Source organism: Xiphophorus couchianus, chromosome 9 (assembly GCF_001444195.1).
Source record: "Xiphophorus couchianus chromosome 9, X_couchianus-1.0, whole genome shotgun sequence".
Lineage (NCBI taxonomy): Eukaryota > Metazoa > Chordata > Actinopteri > Cyprinodontiformes > Poeciliidae > Xiphophorus > Xiphophorus couchianus.
In genome coordinates, this window is record NC_040236.1 from 32,582,698 (window position 1) to 32,599,231 (window position 16,534).

Here is a 16,534-nt window from a genome sequence, read left to right on the forward strand (position 1 = left end):
TGCATAAGGCTGGATAATAAATCAATAACAACATATATTGCATTAGACACGTGATCAATATCAATAAATAATACATCTGATTGAATATTCAATATTTGATTAATGGAATATTCACTGAACTCTGATCCAGAAACACACAGCATTCTGGGGGATGTAGGCAGACGAAAGGCCTTAGCTGCTCAACCTCTAACGGCTTGCTAAGCTAGCTTAGAGGCATCAACTAACTCATTCACTTTTGGTTACTTAGCAACAACCTGTTCAGTAACTTGCGCAGCAGCAATTTAAGGTTTTTCCACTGGGCTTCCTAACCGCTTAAAAATATAAAACAGTGTGGAGTGAAAACTGTGGATAAAACAGGAAAGGTCACACCAGCAGTTTGGCAGTGCTTCAGATATTTAAAACAAAAAAAGCTATCAATAATTGTCAATATCAACTGATATGAAATGTTTATATTTTTAGAAGTTTTTCAACCTTATCGTCCAATCCTATTGCTGCATTCCTGTTGGTTGTGCAGGAGGCTCCACTTCTGCTTTTCATTTTCATATGTGTATGTAAATGTTGAGTTGGGGGGCGTGGCCAACAGCAGCTTATTTGGATTTAAAGTGAGAAGAAGCCACAAAACAGCTTAAAATATAAAAGATCTGCTCTGATTAAAATCTCGTTATCTGGGAATTTAACCAAAAAGAAAAAGGTATTAAACATGTTTTTTTTTATTGCCCATAAACATATTCTAACCTGTCTAAGGAAGCTTGATAGGTCACCTTTAAAGATAAGTAGTTTAGTTTGAGCTGGGTTAGCACCTTGTGATGGCAGGCGGTGTGTCATTCACCAGCAGATGTCTGATTAACGTTGACCTGTGGTTTTGAAAAGCGGTCAGTGTCTGCTTCAGAGATCAGTTCAGTTAATGTCAGCAGGGCTCAGGGTGTGTTTGTCCGTGTGCTAAGAGATTCTAATCACAGGAGCTGGATGAGGGGAGGAGATGGCACACTTTTTCTTTTACTCCTCTGGAGCCACCGAGTCGTCTGGACTGATTGTTTTCGGACTTCCTCAATGAACAGCAGTGTTGTTGTGTGCAGCATCTAATTTAATAATGGACCAGTGCGACTGAAGGTTTTTCTGTGAAATGAACAAATGTAATAATTTTTGCTTTACTGTGTTGAATTACCTGGATGTTGAATACAGCTTGTTTTTTAGGTGAGTTGTTCGACAAAACAGGTGTGTAACTGTTGCAATGCTGTGAAACAGACAGAAAAATTTAACATTTTTCATAGCAGATGTTAAAACCCAACTTTAAATGTGATTTTATTTCACCTAAATTGGCATTAATTACTTGCTTTGTCTCAGTAGAAAAGAGTAACCTAAACTATATGCATAAAATCAAGCGTGTGTAACCCCACTGTGAGGTTCACTGTATTTATCCTAACGAGAGAAAACCGACAGCTGCTAACATCAGTCCAACATGTCCAACATATTTTCTCTAGTAGCGACTGGAGAAAATACAATAAATAACTCTAAACAAACTACACAGCAGAAATGAACAGTTGCTAGCAGTTAACAGTTGTAAATTTAAACGCAGCTAAAATGCACATTAATTATGATGAAAGTTAAAAACATAAACAAAACATGGCAAATGACCAATGAATCCCTAATAAAATTAGTCTAAAAATTATGTTGCACTATATATCACTTGTGAAGAAAACACGGAGATGATTCTATAACACATTCAACAGTTACAGAAAAAGGGGGAGGAGCCAACCTTTACCGGTTGCTATGGTAACCACTAACCGCCAAGAGCAGCGTAACAGAACCTGTATACCAATAAAGGTCAGGAGAAAATAACATTTTTGAATAAGCAGATTTGAATTTGAAGAATAAATAAACAGATTTTGATTAACTTCATGTCTATAACATTATTAAAATAAAACTCTGTGTCTGATTTCCTTACGGTTAATGTTTGTTTGTGATGTTTTCCAGGATCTGCTCCACCTGTCAGAATACGACCTGCTGGAGCTTGGCGTCCACAATCACCTCCATCGCCTCCACCTGCTGACTTCCCTACACCTCCTGCACGAGCGAGAGAGGAGGAGAGGTACCTTCATCGGCTCCAGTGCTGGGCAGTGATTCAGATTTACCAAAATCAATTCGATTTTATTGATCTTTGATTCACACAGTACTGATTTTACTTGAATATGGAGGATATTCCCAGAAGAACTAATAGTGCAAATAGTAGAAACTAGCCTCACTAGTAAAAATATCAATATTTAAATCAAGAATTGAACCCAGTGCACTTACATTACACCAAAACAAAACGGCAATAATTTAAATAAATTCAAATCTTCCCCTATATTAGCATTTAAAACTCATTATGTGGCAGGTCATTTATAAAAATGTATGTAACAAACATTTCATCAGGACATTGACACAGAATGTTCATTTACACACTTTAGAAAGGTTAGAGAAAAACTTTGTACTTCTTAACACTCAATTTAAATGTTTTATGAATTAATATCGGGGCATTAAACTGAAAATCAATTCAACATTAATGGATTCAGCCCTATAGATGACCCATTTGTTTTTGCTCCAACCAGTCTGGAGTTCCTGCCTGCCCAGAGAGCAGACAGGAAGATGGAGGGAGATGGCATTACTGTCTTGTGAAGACGTGTTTATGCCTCAGGGTTCTGCTGGTGGGAGAGTGTTGTTCGGTTGAGGACAGCACTGTTACACCCCCCCCCCCCCCCCCCCCGCACACACATCCCCACCCCCGCACGCACACACACACACCCACACACACACACACACACACACACACACACACACACTCATAAAAGTGATTAAACCCAGCAGGACTGCAGGCCTCAGCATCATTCTGTCTTCCAGCCCACAGCTTCAGGTGACAAACAGCTTTGTTTGCACAGTTTCCCGTGAATTACACTGTAAATTCTCTGCGTCGTCACGGCGACTGAGTAATGCGTGGCGTGGCGCTACACAAAATTATTACGGCTGATCTTTCCGGTCAACACAGCTGTGAGGAAAACAAGATTAAAGGCTGACAATGGAGATCCAAATGAACAATCCGCAATCAAAACAATGCATCGCCTCAAAAGCCGCGCCGAACCTTTTGGCTCTTCTGAACGTTTTCAGACGATATGTCTTTCCAGAGCCGTTGTAGGAAGCAAAGGCTATAAAAAGTGTCCTATCTCATTGTGAAGCCAGTAATTTGCAAGCTTTGCTGGACTGCAGTTTCTTATAAAAACAAAAAGAGGCACCAAGTTGGAGTAAATCTAAGTTCTTCACACTTACAATTTGTTCTAGTTTGATCTATTTAAATGTATTTTTATTACGTTCCTGCTTTAGTTGCTGTATTTGAGATTTGAATGCTTGTAGAAAGAAGAGGGAATGCGCTTTGAGCAGGATGGGAGGTCCTTCAGCTGCAAAACCAAGATATAGTTCAGAATCTCTTTGATCCAATTCTAGCAATCTTATCAAGAAAGAGACTTTTTAATCTCACCTTAAAAGAGAAATCCTGCCAGCCTCCCGAACCCAACGTTCAAATCTCAATAATCATTAGTAATGTAATTTTCAACATATTTAACCAGAACTTTGTCTTAAAATTATGATTTTTTAAAGTTTAAAATCAGTTGCATTGCAGGAAGATCGTTTTTGTGTGAATATGTGCCAGGTACTTTCCTCCTTGGCAGAGATCAAAATGCAGCAGCCCGATTAGAGATGCTTCAGTTGCAGCAATTACAGGGTGAAAATGGCCGGAGCCTCTCACACACACTCCTACTTCACACAGAGCTGAGGCATCTTGGCTTTGAGTTTTGATTACTTTGTGCTGTTGCTATGAAGGTGAAACCAGTGCCTGCATTTTTATTATGTTTAAAGGATTAACTAAGGAATGGAGGAGGTTTAGAGCCACTGAACAAAAAAAGAAATCTGACTTCTTCTCAGATTCTGAGTTTTAATCTGAGGTTTTTTTCAGAATTCAAATGTTTTTCACAAAATTCTGATTTTTGTTGGAATTATGATTCTTTGTTCTCTAGGAAATCTGTTATTTTTTGTCGGGATTCTGCGGTTTTCACATAATTTTTTAGTTTTTTTCATAATTCTAACTTTTTTTCTGAATTGTGATTTTTTTTGTCAGAATTCTCAGTTTAATCTCAGGATTCTGACTTTTCTCAGATTTTGATTTAATATGAAATTTTGACTTTAATCTCAGGATTCTGATTTTTTTTTCAGAATTCAAACTTTTGAACTCAGAAGATTAAAGTCAAATCAGAAAAAAAGTTAATATTAAAGTTTTTAAGTTGCCCTTCTTCTCTTCCATAACTAAGAGTATTAATGTAATTTTAAAGTAAGAACGAGGAAAGTTCTCAAACTACTACTTGTATTAGTTTTGATATTTTGGAGTACAGGACTTTTTATTTTTTTAAACAGAAAAACAATCAGAGGATTGTTTCAAAGTAGTTTTTTCCCTTAACCTCTAATTTGCATGTTTTCATTTGAGTGTCAAGGTTAGCTTCATTATTTTTAGTATTTCTCATGTGAAATCTAGTTTGTGCTTCGTCTTGAGTTTATCTTAGTTTTATCCCACAACTTGACAGATGGGAAATTATCAGTTAATACTCGGCGTACTAGCAACATCGTTCTGTTTCTGTCTCGCAGTCATCATTCAGCTGTAGTCTCTCATATCAGAATGTCTTGCTCCTTGAACTGGACTCATTTAAAATAAGAACATCCTGAATAAGAAACAAAATGTCCTCCAAATGATCCAAATTCTCTTTAATTTCGTTCCGTTTCAGCTGATAAGACTTGGCATTTAGATTTTATTTTAGGATTTCTTGTGAGGTCTGAGCTGTGTTCAGTTCTGTTTTGATGTGAACAGAACATGATTCATCATGAACAGATGCAATCACACACACGCCTTTCTGTAAAGTTAAAATAACCGCAATCATTTAGTGAGATTTCCGTTATCGACTCAAAACATCTAAAAAAACACAAAATACCAAACGCTCAACGTTCCCTTTTATAAACGTCCACATATTTTATGGTTGCCTCTGATTAAATGCTATTTGGAGAAACAAACACAATTGTTAACATGTTGAATCTGGCATGTTAAAATGGTCAATGGACTGAACTTATATAGCGCTTTTCCAGTCATTTTGACCACTCAAAGCGCTTTACACTAGAGTCACATTCACCCAGTCGCACTCACAAACACACACATTTATACACCGATACGCAGATCGGTAGGCAATTTGGACTTAAGTGCCTTGCCCAGAGGCACATCAACATGTGGCAGGAGGAAGCTGGAATCGAACCTACAACCTTCCGATCGCAAGACGACTACTCTACCAAAGAGCCACAGTCGCCCCTTAAATATACTTAAAATATGTTAAACATATTTTAAACAACAAAATGCAATTAATATTGCAACAAAACTAATCCTGTGGGTTAGAGCTGCAACTTACTGCTTTTCTGACGATTCATCAGATTCAAAAATCGTCTCATTCTGCAGATTTTACATTTAACCACAAAAACACATAATTCGTTTAGTGTAATGTATGTTGACAATGATGCCATAAACATTTAGAGTTTATTTATAATTTATTTCTAAGAACCAATCCAACTCCCATTTTGCTTCTACAGAGCAGTTTCACACACAGTTAGGTTGATGCAAAAGAGTTTCTTTTTGCTTTTGATTTGACTCATTGATGTTTTGGGTCAGAAAACAATCTGACCCAAAACATCAGATTGAATTCAGAACTTTGCCTTGAACACAATAACTTTTGTTGCTAAGGATTTTGACTTTACTTTTTGAAGCTTACACTCACATGGTCTCCTGTCGCTGCGTCTCCATGGACTAAGTTTGGTCGATATTTTGCTAATGTTGAAAAAACACTATTTCACAATTGCGGTGTTTCCACGTTAGCATTTTATTCAAACGTTGGAGTGGCTACGGGGCGTTTTCGGTAAACTGAAGTCGGCCATTTTACAGTACAGCTACGGATTCAACCCCTTATAATGGCAGCTTTTTATGAACTGTGCTATGCTCTGAGCGACACATTGTCCAATAAAATCAAAAACAAACCATCATCCTCCTACCACTTCCTGTCGTCTTCTTCGGAGTTTCCACCAGTAGTAACAACCGGCTGTTGATCATGTGACCCAGAAGATTGTCAAAGAAGTGTTTCTATTGCAGTTTGGCTAAATAAATCTATGTTGATCCTTGGGGGAAAAAACACCTCTTATCAAAAAATTTTAATTTATTTCAAAATTGTCACGTTTTCTTTAAGTGAATGTATTTAATATTAATTTGGGTAATTTTATGGCTAATGGAAATGCAGTTGGTGATATCTAGGTTAGGATAACCCAACTTTTTCTATGTCAAAAGAAATAGCAACCTCGACAAATTTTAGAAGATTTTCCTTCTTACTATTAACTGCTGCTGTTTCATCTCACACTGGATTAACAGAACCAAGTTAATATGGTGAAACTATTAAGATCGCTGCTTAACGCTTGTGCATGTCCTGCTGCATGGTGGTGCATTAGTTTGCACTGTTGCCCTGCAGCAGGACAGTGCAGCGTTTAAAGCTCTCCAGGGGTTTTCTGCATGATTATTGCCCCATTCCCATCCCTCAGCCTTACAGGGACAAGCAGTTATAGACGAATTCAAATGATTTCATCTGAAAACATTCCCTCTCCTTTCTCCTTGCATTAAGGAATGTAAACCTCCGTAAAGACGTTTTCTGATTAATCTCCATGATGCAGGCAGAAGCAGGTTTCTGGAAGAAAAAGATGAGGAATTTACAGAAATGAGAAGAGCCTCATTAAATTAGTTTTTTCAGGTGAGAACAAGCTCGCACAAGCACTGGAAATAGCTTTGATACCTTCGGTGTAAGACGTTGTACATGCATACCATATGTACATGTTTGTACTTATGTACAAAGTCTCTTAAAATAACTAAGATGCAATCAAGTGACTAATGAGAAATTCTGGTGTGCAACTTTTTCCTCTTGGCTTCAGGCTGCGTGTTGCATCGTTTAGATATGCTTTCCTTGTTAAGAAGTTGCGTGGAGTTAATTATTATTATTGGGGAAATTACTGTTGACGCTCTTCCTAAGAATTAAATTTCACAATTTTCCAACAACGTTTTGGAGCGGCCGGGGTTTACTTGTGTTTCTGATCGGAGACGTGCACCTGGGCACACAAGCATGCATCTGTACACAAATCTATTGGAAAGAAGGGAAGCGGAGGAGGAGAGGGAGGAAGGAGACGAAGAGTCCAAGGAATGAGGGGGAGCGAAAAGAGAGATGGACGGTTAGTGGGCGATATCAGGGTGAGAATGTTCTGTGGAGACTTTGAGGTGTCGGAGCTGCTGCTTAAAACATGTTGACAACCTGAAAGCAAACTGCCGTATTCTACCATAACACAGCTCTGAGGATAAAGTTAGTTATTTTAAAGTCTGACGGAAAACCAAAGAGAATAAACTGGTGTCCAATGTTTGCAAACCAGTGTTCAGGTTGGAGCACCTGCTTTCACTACTTGTGCCAAAGCAAGAATTTTTGTTAACATGGAAATGTTAATGCTATTCATAATAATTAGTCATGCTAACGTGCTAAAAGCTCTCTACCAAGATGGACTTCTGCAGAAACTAATGCTAATGCTCTCAGTACGGCCATGTTGACCCCCACCATGTGTCAATGACACGTGTTGCAACATAAGCTGTTGCTCTCAACAGCCTGTAGTTCTACAGCAATGCATTCTGGGTACAGAGTAAATGTCACGCAACCCTCAAGCACCAATTTAATTTCTACATTATAATTTGTGTTCGCCTTTGGATATTGTACTCATGTTCATATTTTGTTCTCTACTTTCCTGTTTCTGTATGTCTCTTGCTTAAAATAACATTTTTGGGAAAAATGGGATGGAACATGAAGAGAGGAAACAGAACTCTCTTCACCCACTTCAAAATAAGAGCATGAACATAAACATCTTAACTGCGTGAAGAATTCTTCAAGCACAGATGTCGAACTTTATTCAGCTGAAAGTTTACAAAATAGCCAAGAAAATTAGAGCTTTAGTATTTAGTGAAAAAAATTAAAAGGGAAGCTCAGTTTGTTAAGCGTTTTCAAAGTTAGCAGAAGTGCTAAACGCAAAGTTAGCTCCACTGTTAGCGCATTAGCAGAAGAGTGCCAACCACTGCAGAGATCCAGAGAAAGAAAATTATTGAGACTCCATGGTTTCAGGTTCATTTGTGTTAGCTAAAGCTTTGATTTACACCTTTATTTTTAAAATGTAGTAAATGTTATTGAATTTTAAGCTTTGAGCCAAACATTAAAATAGCAGAGGAAGAGGGTGCAACAACATAAACAAACAAACAATCTAGTTTCTGTTTTGACTGTATTATTTCTAGTGACTCTTTACTTCATATCTATTTACCCATCTTGTTCTTTAGAGAACAAATAAAAGTTTTAAAAATAACGACCCATACCAGGATTATGTCCGTCCTCTTCCCTATCTAAACAAACCCATAATCTGCGTCTGTTCTGAGCATTTTGGGAAACCTCAGGTGATTCAGGAGAAGATTATAGATCTGAGTCTGACTCAGTGTGCAGCGTCCTGGAAATACCACCCTCACAGACGAAAGATCACATGCTGCCATGAAACTGAGCACAGGTTGACTCAGAGAGGAAAACGGGACAATTAGATTTTTATTTAGAAACCTGTAGATTATAACTCCTACTTCCCTAAAAACGACCAAAACATCTCAGAAACCACCAGAACATGGATCTTCAAACAATAAACATATAAACTCTCATACAAGCTTTATAAGAATCTTAATTATGGGATCTTGTTGTCAGCTCTGAGAAGCATCTCAACACGCTAACATTTATTTTAAGTTACATAACCTAAACGCATCTTGTTCACGAGATTAAATAAAATTATTTTTAAATACTGGCTCTATTTGTTTTTGGTCATTTATTTATTGCACCTCTAAAACTTTAGCAAGCTATAAAACTCATTTACCAATTTTTAGATGCAAAACAAATTATTAACATGTCAGTTGAAATGTCCACATCTCCGAATGCTTTATATAAGTTTCTTAAATCCGATTTGGTGAGATTAGAGTGGAAGTTCAAAGAAGTTGCATCTTCAGATTCTTTAGAATTCAAATTTAAAGAATTAAAATTAAAGAATTTATAAATTTATTTTAAATAATTTAAATGGATGTAATTCAAGCAAGACTGTTCACACCTTTTTTTTTCTTTTTTTATTTGGTTGGCTTTTCATAGTTCAGAGTGATGCCACTGAGGGCGGCCATCTTGTTCGACAAAATTATCTTGAAGCTTTTTATTTATTTGAACTTTGAATTCAGGTCAACTCTATAACAAAATATAGCCAGGCTAAGATTTGTTTTGTTTTAATTATGAGAACAAAGTCATAAAATTACAGGAATATAGCTGCAGTATTAGAACTCCAAAACAAAAATAACAAAAAACTGAAAATGTAAAATAAAAAGTCACACTTTGGTGTAAGTTATAAAAATAAAGAAAAACTTCATTTTTTAACACATCAGGATCAAATTATTGTCAGCAGCAGGACTGTGAAGTAATCTGGATCAGTCTAGAAGTTTTTCTCTTATTAAAATGACTTTTTGTCTTAATTGTAAGACATTCTGGTAAAACTGCGATTTCATTCTGCTAATATCACAAGACTTTATTTTCATAATTAAACAAAATTTCTCATAGTGTGGCTTGATACTCTGTTGTGCATCTCACAGAATTGAAATAAAAGCCACTTTTTAAAAAATATTTTCTGTTTGTAATTTATTTTTAGGAAAGAAAGATGAAAAATAAAGCAATTAAAATCAAATTTGATATGGAAAATATCTGAGATTTTAATTTTACAATCAGAAGAAACATGTCGGTCAATTTAAAAGATTTGCTTTGTAAATTTCCCACGACTACTAATTTTACTGGACGATAAAATGTCCCTGAAGTTATCGCGATAAACAATAATATTGTTGTTTTGAGACCATTTTCAAGTGATATGATGGTAATTATGGCAAAAATAATGAAATAACTCATTCTCAAATATCTTTAATTTCTAATGAACATTTAACACTGGAACTGGAAGACATTAAAATTTTCAAAAGAAATAAACAAAACAAAATTAATTATAAAGTCTCTGCAAACAAAACTATCCTTAAAAAAGCAGCAGGTTGAGACCAAAACACCAAACAAAACTTTTAACAACCATTTTTGGTAGAGAAAGAGAAAAACAATAAATCATCCAAAAGGAAATTATTGAGTTTGTTTTAATTTATCATGCGATTAATTGATTTATTGCTTTTTGTGACAGTCCTACCCAGGAGTATTATCAGTTTTCTGCTGCTTTTACATTGTTTGAACACCGGGTGGCGCCACAAAGCACAAGTGCAAAAAACCCAAAAAAACAACAATTATTTAATCAATTTCCAAAGATTTACTAATCTAATGACAGGATCCTGACAGCGTGTTGCTCCAACAAAAACTTTTTAGGAGCAGAACGAAAGTCTTACAGCGCAGATCCAAACGTTTCTCTGTCTGAGTGTCGTAAGTGGGTCATCGGATCATCTTTAGCTCCTGTTGCAGCAGGATGGGATTGTTGCATCGTCTGCAGGAAAACACACACACACACCCCCCACACACACACACACACACACACGTGTCTGTGTGTTATTGACTGCAGACAATACAAAGGAACTGGAGGACAAAGACAGGAGAGAGAGCGTTATCCTGAAGGCTGCCAGCAAAGACCAAACAATCTGAGTAAAACTCCAACATTAGATGTCAAAAGAAGAATCCTAGAATCCTACAGGACTTAAACCTGCAACACGCAGCTGATTTAAGCTTAAGCCAACATTGAGTCATGCAGGTCAGCCTCATTAATCTTCAGAGTGAAAAAAGTTCCTCAGACATTTTGCAACCTCACTGGGATTAGCTTGTTTTGTTCCTTCACTGCAAAAACACAAAATCTAACCAAGTAATTTTGGTTTAGTTTAAACCAAAATTAAATGCAAATGTCTTAGAAATAAGACAAACACTAACTTACAAGAAACGTATAACAGGAGAAAAATGTCTTGCTTTTTTAATGATGCATAAAAAATGTATAGTGACACTGTCATCGGCATAAAAAAAAGATTTTTTGGTTTGCAGTGCATCCAGGACTTGTGCAGGTCTAGAATTAGGAAAAGGGCAGCTAAAATCTGTGCAGATCCCACACATCCTGGACACAAACTGTTTAGACTTTTACTTCCAGGGGAAAAACCAAAACAAGAATAACTCACTACCAAAACCTGCCTTTATGTTGTTAACCAGAGCTGGGAAGCAACATTTACCTGAGTAACTTTTTACTTCTTTGAAAAACTTTTACCAGTATTTTTTATTACACTGTTCTTTTTACTTTTACTAGAGTAATTTTATTGTGAAGTGTCTCTACTCTTAATAGAGGAAACTTTCTGGATTAAAACATGTTTTAACCAAAAGTTTACCAGCCACAGACCTGCAGCTCCTGTTAAAGTTTCATCAGTTTTTTTTATTGAAAGAAACTGATTTGGAAAAATTTTCTTTTGCCTAATTTTGTAAATTGTTTGTTATTTTTATAAATTATTGTCATTTTGGTTCTTAAAGTACCAAAATGTCCCCTTAACTTTATATTTTGTTCTGTCTGATTATATAATTTTTAAATATTAAATGATTGATAATTTGATCAGTTATCAGTAATTGTGTAGACTTTTTACCAAATACTTTTTTTTTTTACTTTAATAATTTCTTGCGACTTATATGTTGAAGTAATGCTTTTACTTACTGGAGTGTAAGTATTTTTTTTTCTTTCTAAAAGTTAATATACAGCAGAAGTTTAACATGTACATAAAATTAGAAGTGATTTTTTTTAAATTCAAGTGAAAGTAGAAACAGAAATACTGAGTCCTTCCTTTTCTATCACCAGACCATTTGGTGTTTGTGTAAGACAAAAGAAATATGAGGCTGTGCAGGAAACGCACCGGAGAGGAGGTGAGCTGGATGTGAGAGGAGGAGTTCGGCTTGAGAAGACACGAAAGGAAAACTCCTCCCAAACGCAGAGGAGCAGGAGGAGGAGCTGGACGCTCGCGAATCGCTCCCAGGAGAGACGAGGAAGAGGAGGAAGAGGATGAGGAGGAGGGACGGGCTTGTGGTTGTGCGGCGCTACTTGTTGTCACCTGCCTGAAGCGGTGCGAGTGTGCAGGACGTTCAGCTGGTCAGCCACTCCGCTTTGGAAAGCATGAGAAGGAAAAAGCTTGGAGGAACTGTGAAGGACTGAGAGCTGAAACAGCAACAATCCGGCAGAAGAGTTGATTCCTACAGGTGAGAGTGACTGCAGAGTCTCGGACTGTAAACACAGGAATGAGTGGAAGTTGGCGCTGACAGCACCTGAGGTAGCAAACGACTTACCGGATTTATCGGACGGAGGTTCGGATCTTCTAAACTTTTGATTTTATTACTCCTGACCATCTAGTTTGAATCTTTACGCGAGTTATATTTGCTTTGAGAGTTTGTGAGCAGTAATTTGTCATCCCCAGGCGATGGGTGTTACTGTGGTCGTTGAGATTGTTGAAATCCCAGCAGGGCGTAATTATATGAAAGATAACAGATAACAGCCCGGCTCCTGGAAATGTTTGTTTAAATCTCACACAAGACGCTGATTTTTGGTTAATTTCTGCTTCCGAATTGCTGTTTTTTTGTATCAGAGGAAGTTTTGCTCAAACCCAACAGATGGGATTTACTTTGACTGGACCGACTCAACCTCTGACCTTCCAGACATTTTTTAAAGATGATCCGCATGTCGGATGATGACATGCAGACGTTTTGTTGGAGTGACCAGAGCAGCAGTTTCTTTCAGACGTTAGTCAGTGTCGTGTCTTAAACTACAAAATAAGATTCAGCGTTTAAATCAGGGGTGTTCAAAGTGAGGCGCAGGGGCTATTTGTGGCCAGGGACTGAATTTGTGCAGTCTCCAACGTGCAGTTCAAAAATGATACAAATTTTACCCGTAGATGAAGATGGAGACTTTTAAAATATAAAATATAAAAAGGGTCAAATTTAATGAATGTAAAGTACAAAATCAGCTTTGATTTAGTCTATTAAACTTCAGTAAATATAGGAAAGTTTTTCAAAGAAAATAAATTGTTCAGCTGAGCCCAACAGGAACTGAAAACTAGACGATACAGCAAACTTTCAAAATCTACAACGGTGAATCAGGGCAATTATGGATTAAAAAAAAAGTTTCCACCAAAAATTTGAGAGTAATCAAATTTTCTACCAGGAAAGTTGAAAATTTTTAAGTTTCAAGTGTCAAAAATGTTTGACTTTTGAAACTCATGAAAATTTTGAAAGTCAACAATGTTAAAATATTTCTAGAAAATTTTCTGGGATAAAACTCAAAATTGTTGATTTTTTTTCTAGCAAATTTTTAACTTTTCAAACTCAAATTTCAAAATTTCAATTTTCAAATTTTTATGATTTTTTTTCGAGTTTTTTGGTAGAAATGTACTTATGCTTTTTCTTACTTAAAAAAATCCCTAGTGACCCTAGTGTCATGAAAACACCTTTAAAGTATTTTGCTAACAATAAGTATTCATGAAAAAAAATTCAAAGCGAGCTGTTTTGCTTAATTTTAAGGTTTTTCCTTTTTTTACTCTACAATTTTTTGGCCCGTTTAGAAAAGTTGATGAAAATGTCTTTTAAGATGTCTGTGTACCTGCCGTCGCATTAAGAGTGGCAAAAATTTGACTTAAGTAAGAGTAAAAACTATACTCAAGTACTGAGATCAAATTATCAATCATTTCATATTTAAAAGTTAAATCATCAGATGGACCAAAATATAAAGTTAAGTTGAAATTGTGAAATTGCCCTTATATGGTTTTTTTTTAAGGACCAAAATGAAAATAAGTAACAAAAAATAACAAAATCAGACAAAAAAAATGTTTCAAAGTCAGTTTTTTCAATAAAACATAGTAAAAATATTCCTAAAAGTTTGTTGTTGTTTTTTTCAAAATAGTTACTCAAGTAACTGTAACTAGTTTCTACCCAACTCTGCATATTAAGTAGATTGTATTCCTGCAGATTAATACCTCTGACCTCGTGGTTCGGAGACTGTGAAGCATTAAAAAAATTTCATTTGCTGACATTGTGATGCAACTTCATATTGATCTTTCCACAAAACGCCGTATGTAAACTTATGGATGTTAGCAAATATTATACAGACATGTATGAGGAGATCTTGACTTAATATGTTGAGAGTTTGTTGGGTATTCTACCTCTTTTCCATATCTCCCCTTTGTAATTCGGTTTTTTTGTGCCTGAATTTTGCACTTCCGTTTATCACGGGGCGTTTCATGCATCGATTGGCGCCAACCGCCGGGTCGCTTCGTACTCGCTTCCACAACCAACTATTAAAAGAACCGTCCAGATTCAGCCCAAAATCTACTGAGAAGAAATCTGGTCGCATGTCTCCAATAAATAATCTTTGCCAGCAGGAAGATTATTCTTTATTTTCGGGTTATTTGCTGGTCCAAACAGAGATCAGAACCAAAATAAAAAGGAACAGAGTGCAGTGCAAAGCATTTTTCCTATAATTCACCTTCAAAATTTATTAAAGAAGAATTACTTTATTCATCCCAGCAGGGAAATTATTTCGCAGTTACAGCAAGAATTTTTTATACACAGATTAACACACACACGACGGGAGCTGGCCGGCGCCATTTTTGAAGGAGAACATGCGACAAAGGTCGTCGGGACCGGGAGTCGAACTTGCGACGTCGCGGCAAAGGTTGTCGGGACCGGGAGTCGAACCCGCGACGTCCACAGGTCTAAGGCCTCCAAATGTGGGGCGTTCTAACCCCCTGCGCCACCACGGCACGCCCCAGTAAAATATTGAACTACAATAAAAAAATAAACTTTTGGTCCCCAATCAGACTACTGGACTGTCAGGTGTGAAAACAGTGTAAGTCAGATATGAGTACAATAGTTTCAGGTGAAACAGGTTGATGTTTGATTCTTTTCTGAAGCAGGCAGAAATCATTCCTGAAGTTGAGCTGAATGTCTTTCCAGTTGCTCAAAGTGAGATTATCAGTAGCTGTGTTTCCATTGACCATGTCTATTGCAATTTGACATTTTGAAAATAAATTTGCTTCCTGGAAACCCACATATTGTGACAAAAACTCATGTTTTTTGATCAAATGTTTTGGCATTAGAATGAATTGTTGTTGTTTTTTTTGCCGTATTGAAATTGGTTTATTTCGCAAAACAGCAATGAAAACACTTTTTTTGCATCAAACGAGTCACATGATCAACAACAGGATGTTACTACTGGTGGAAACCATGAAGTAGATGACAACAGGAAGTAGTTGGAGTTGTTTTTAATGACGTTGCATGAACAAACTTATTCAGGTCTGATTTTAATCACGTTTCTTATTTAATGGAAACACCACAGTTATGTTTTCTCGACATTAGCAGAATATCTATATGTTGGCGTCACAGTTTCCCCCTCGGTGTGCAGATTGAGTTCACACGCTGAGGGAAGTTAGGTGTTAATGTGTGAGAAAGTGAGAGAGATGGACAAGCCAACAAAGATTGTAGAAGCTTTAAGTGGCAGCTACTGCTGTGGGATTTAATACAGACCTCATTAACATGTTACACACACACACACACACACACATGCATGTGTGCTGGTGGGCCCACGCACAGAAGAGCGCAGTAGGACACCTCTCTCTCTCCAGTTTCAACAAAGACTGACTCTACACTGCAGTCATGTGACAGTCGTTCCCATTGTTCACTTCTGGCCAGGGGTGGTTTTCCTAATGTGTGTGTGTGTGTGCGGACGTGGGGGGGTAGGCGTGTGTGTGTGTGTATTAAAGTCTCTTCTGCAGCAGGAAAACTCCTTTAGCCAGCCAGAGGAAGCAGCTCATTCCCAAACATGTTTGCGTTCGTCCTCTGCATTGTGTTTAATGACAGAGCGGCGCTGCAGCCGTTCTTTCATCTGAGCTGCTGCGAATGTGGAGAAAATAGAAAATCTGTTCATGAGCATTTTTTATGTCATAACCAAAGTTGGGTCGTTACTAGTTACATTTACTTGAGTAACATTTTTGAAAAATGTACTTTTAGGAGTATTTTTGCTCAACTGTATGCAAATAATTTCATTATGAAGTATCTCTTCTCTTACTACTTGAGTAAAATTTCTGAATTTTCTTCCCACCGAATGAAAAACAAACATGTTTTTAAAAAAATCACCAGACACAGACCTGCAGTTTTTAATAAAGTTTCGTAAGTTTTTTATTGAAAGAAACTGATTTGGAAACATTTTATTTTACCAGATTTTTTATTTTTTGTTACTAATATGATTTATTGTAATTTTGGATCTTAAAATACCAAAATGTCAACTTTATGCTTCAGTGTTGCAGTAGTTCTACTCTTACTTATGTAAAATTCTTGGGTACTCTGCCTAAGAGTGT

General features: G+C 36.7%; 1 protein-coding gene across 4 annotated transcripts in view; it reads left to right on the forward strand.

Moving 5' to 3' along the window:
• The window catches only part of bcar3 (BCAR3 adaptor protein, NSP family member), an 84,008-nt gene that overhangs the window by 18,707 nt on the left and 48,767 nt on the right, over positions 1–16,534 (forward strand). Inside the window, exons 1-2 of one of the 4 annotated variants that reach the window (XM_028027006.1) lie at positions 1,737–1,824; positions 1,975–2,089. In XM_028027006.1, the coding sequence (XP_027882807.1) occupies positions 1,771–1,824; positions 1,975–2,089 (169 nt within the window). In that variant the 5' untranslated portion in view covers positions 1,737–1,770. Of the gene's footprint in view, positions 1–1,736; positions 1,825–1,974; positions 2,090–12,193; positions 12,495–16,534 lie in introns of those variants that run through there. The other 3 variants (XM_028027005.1, XM_028027008.1, XM_028027007.1) reach the window with 3 other exon arrangements.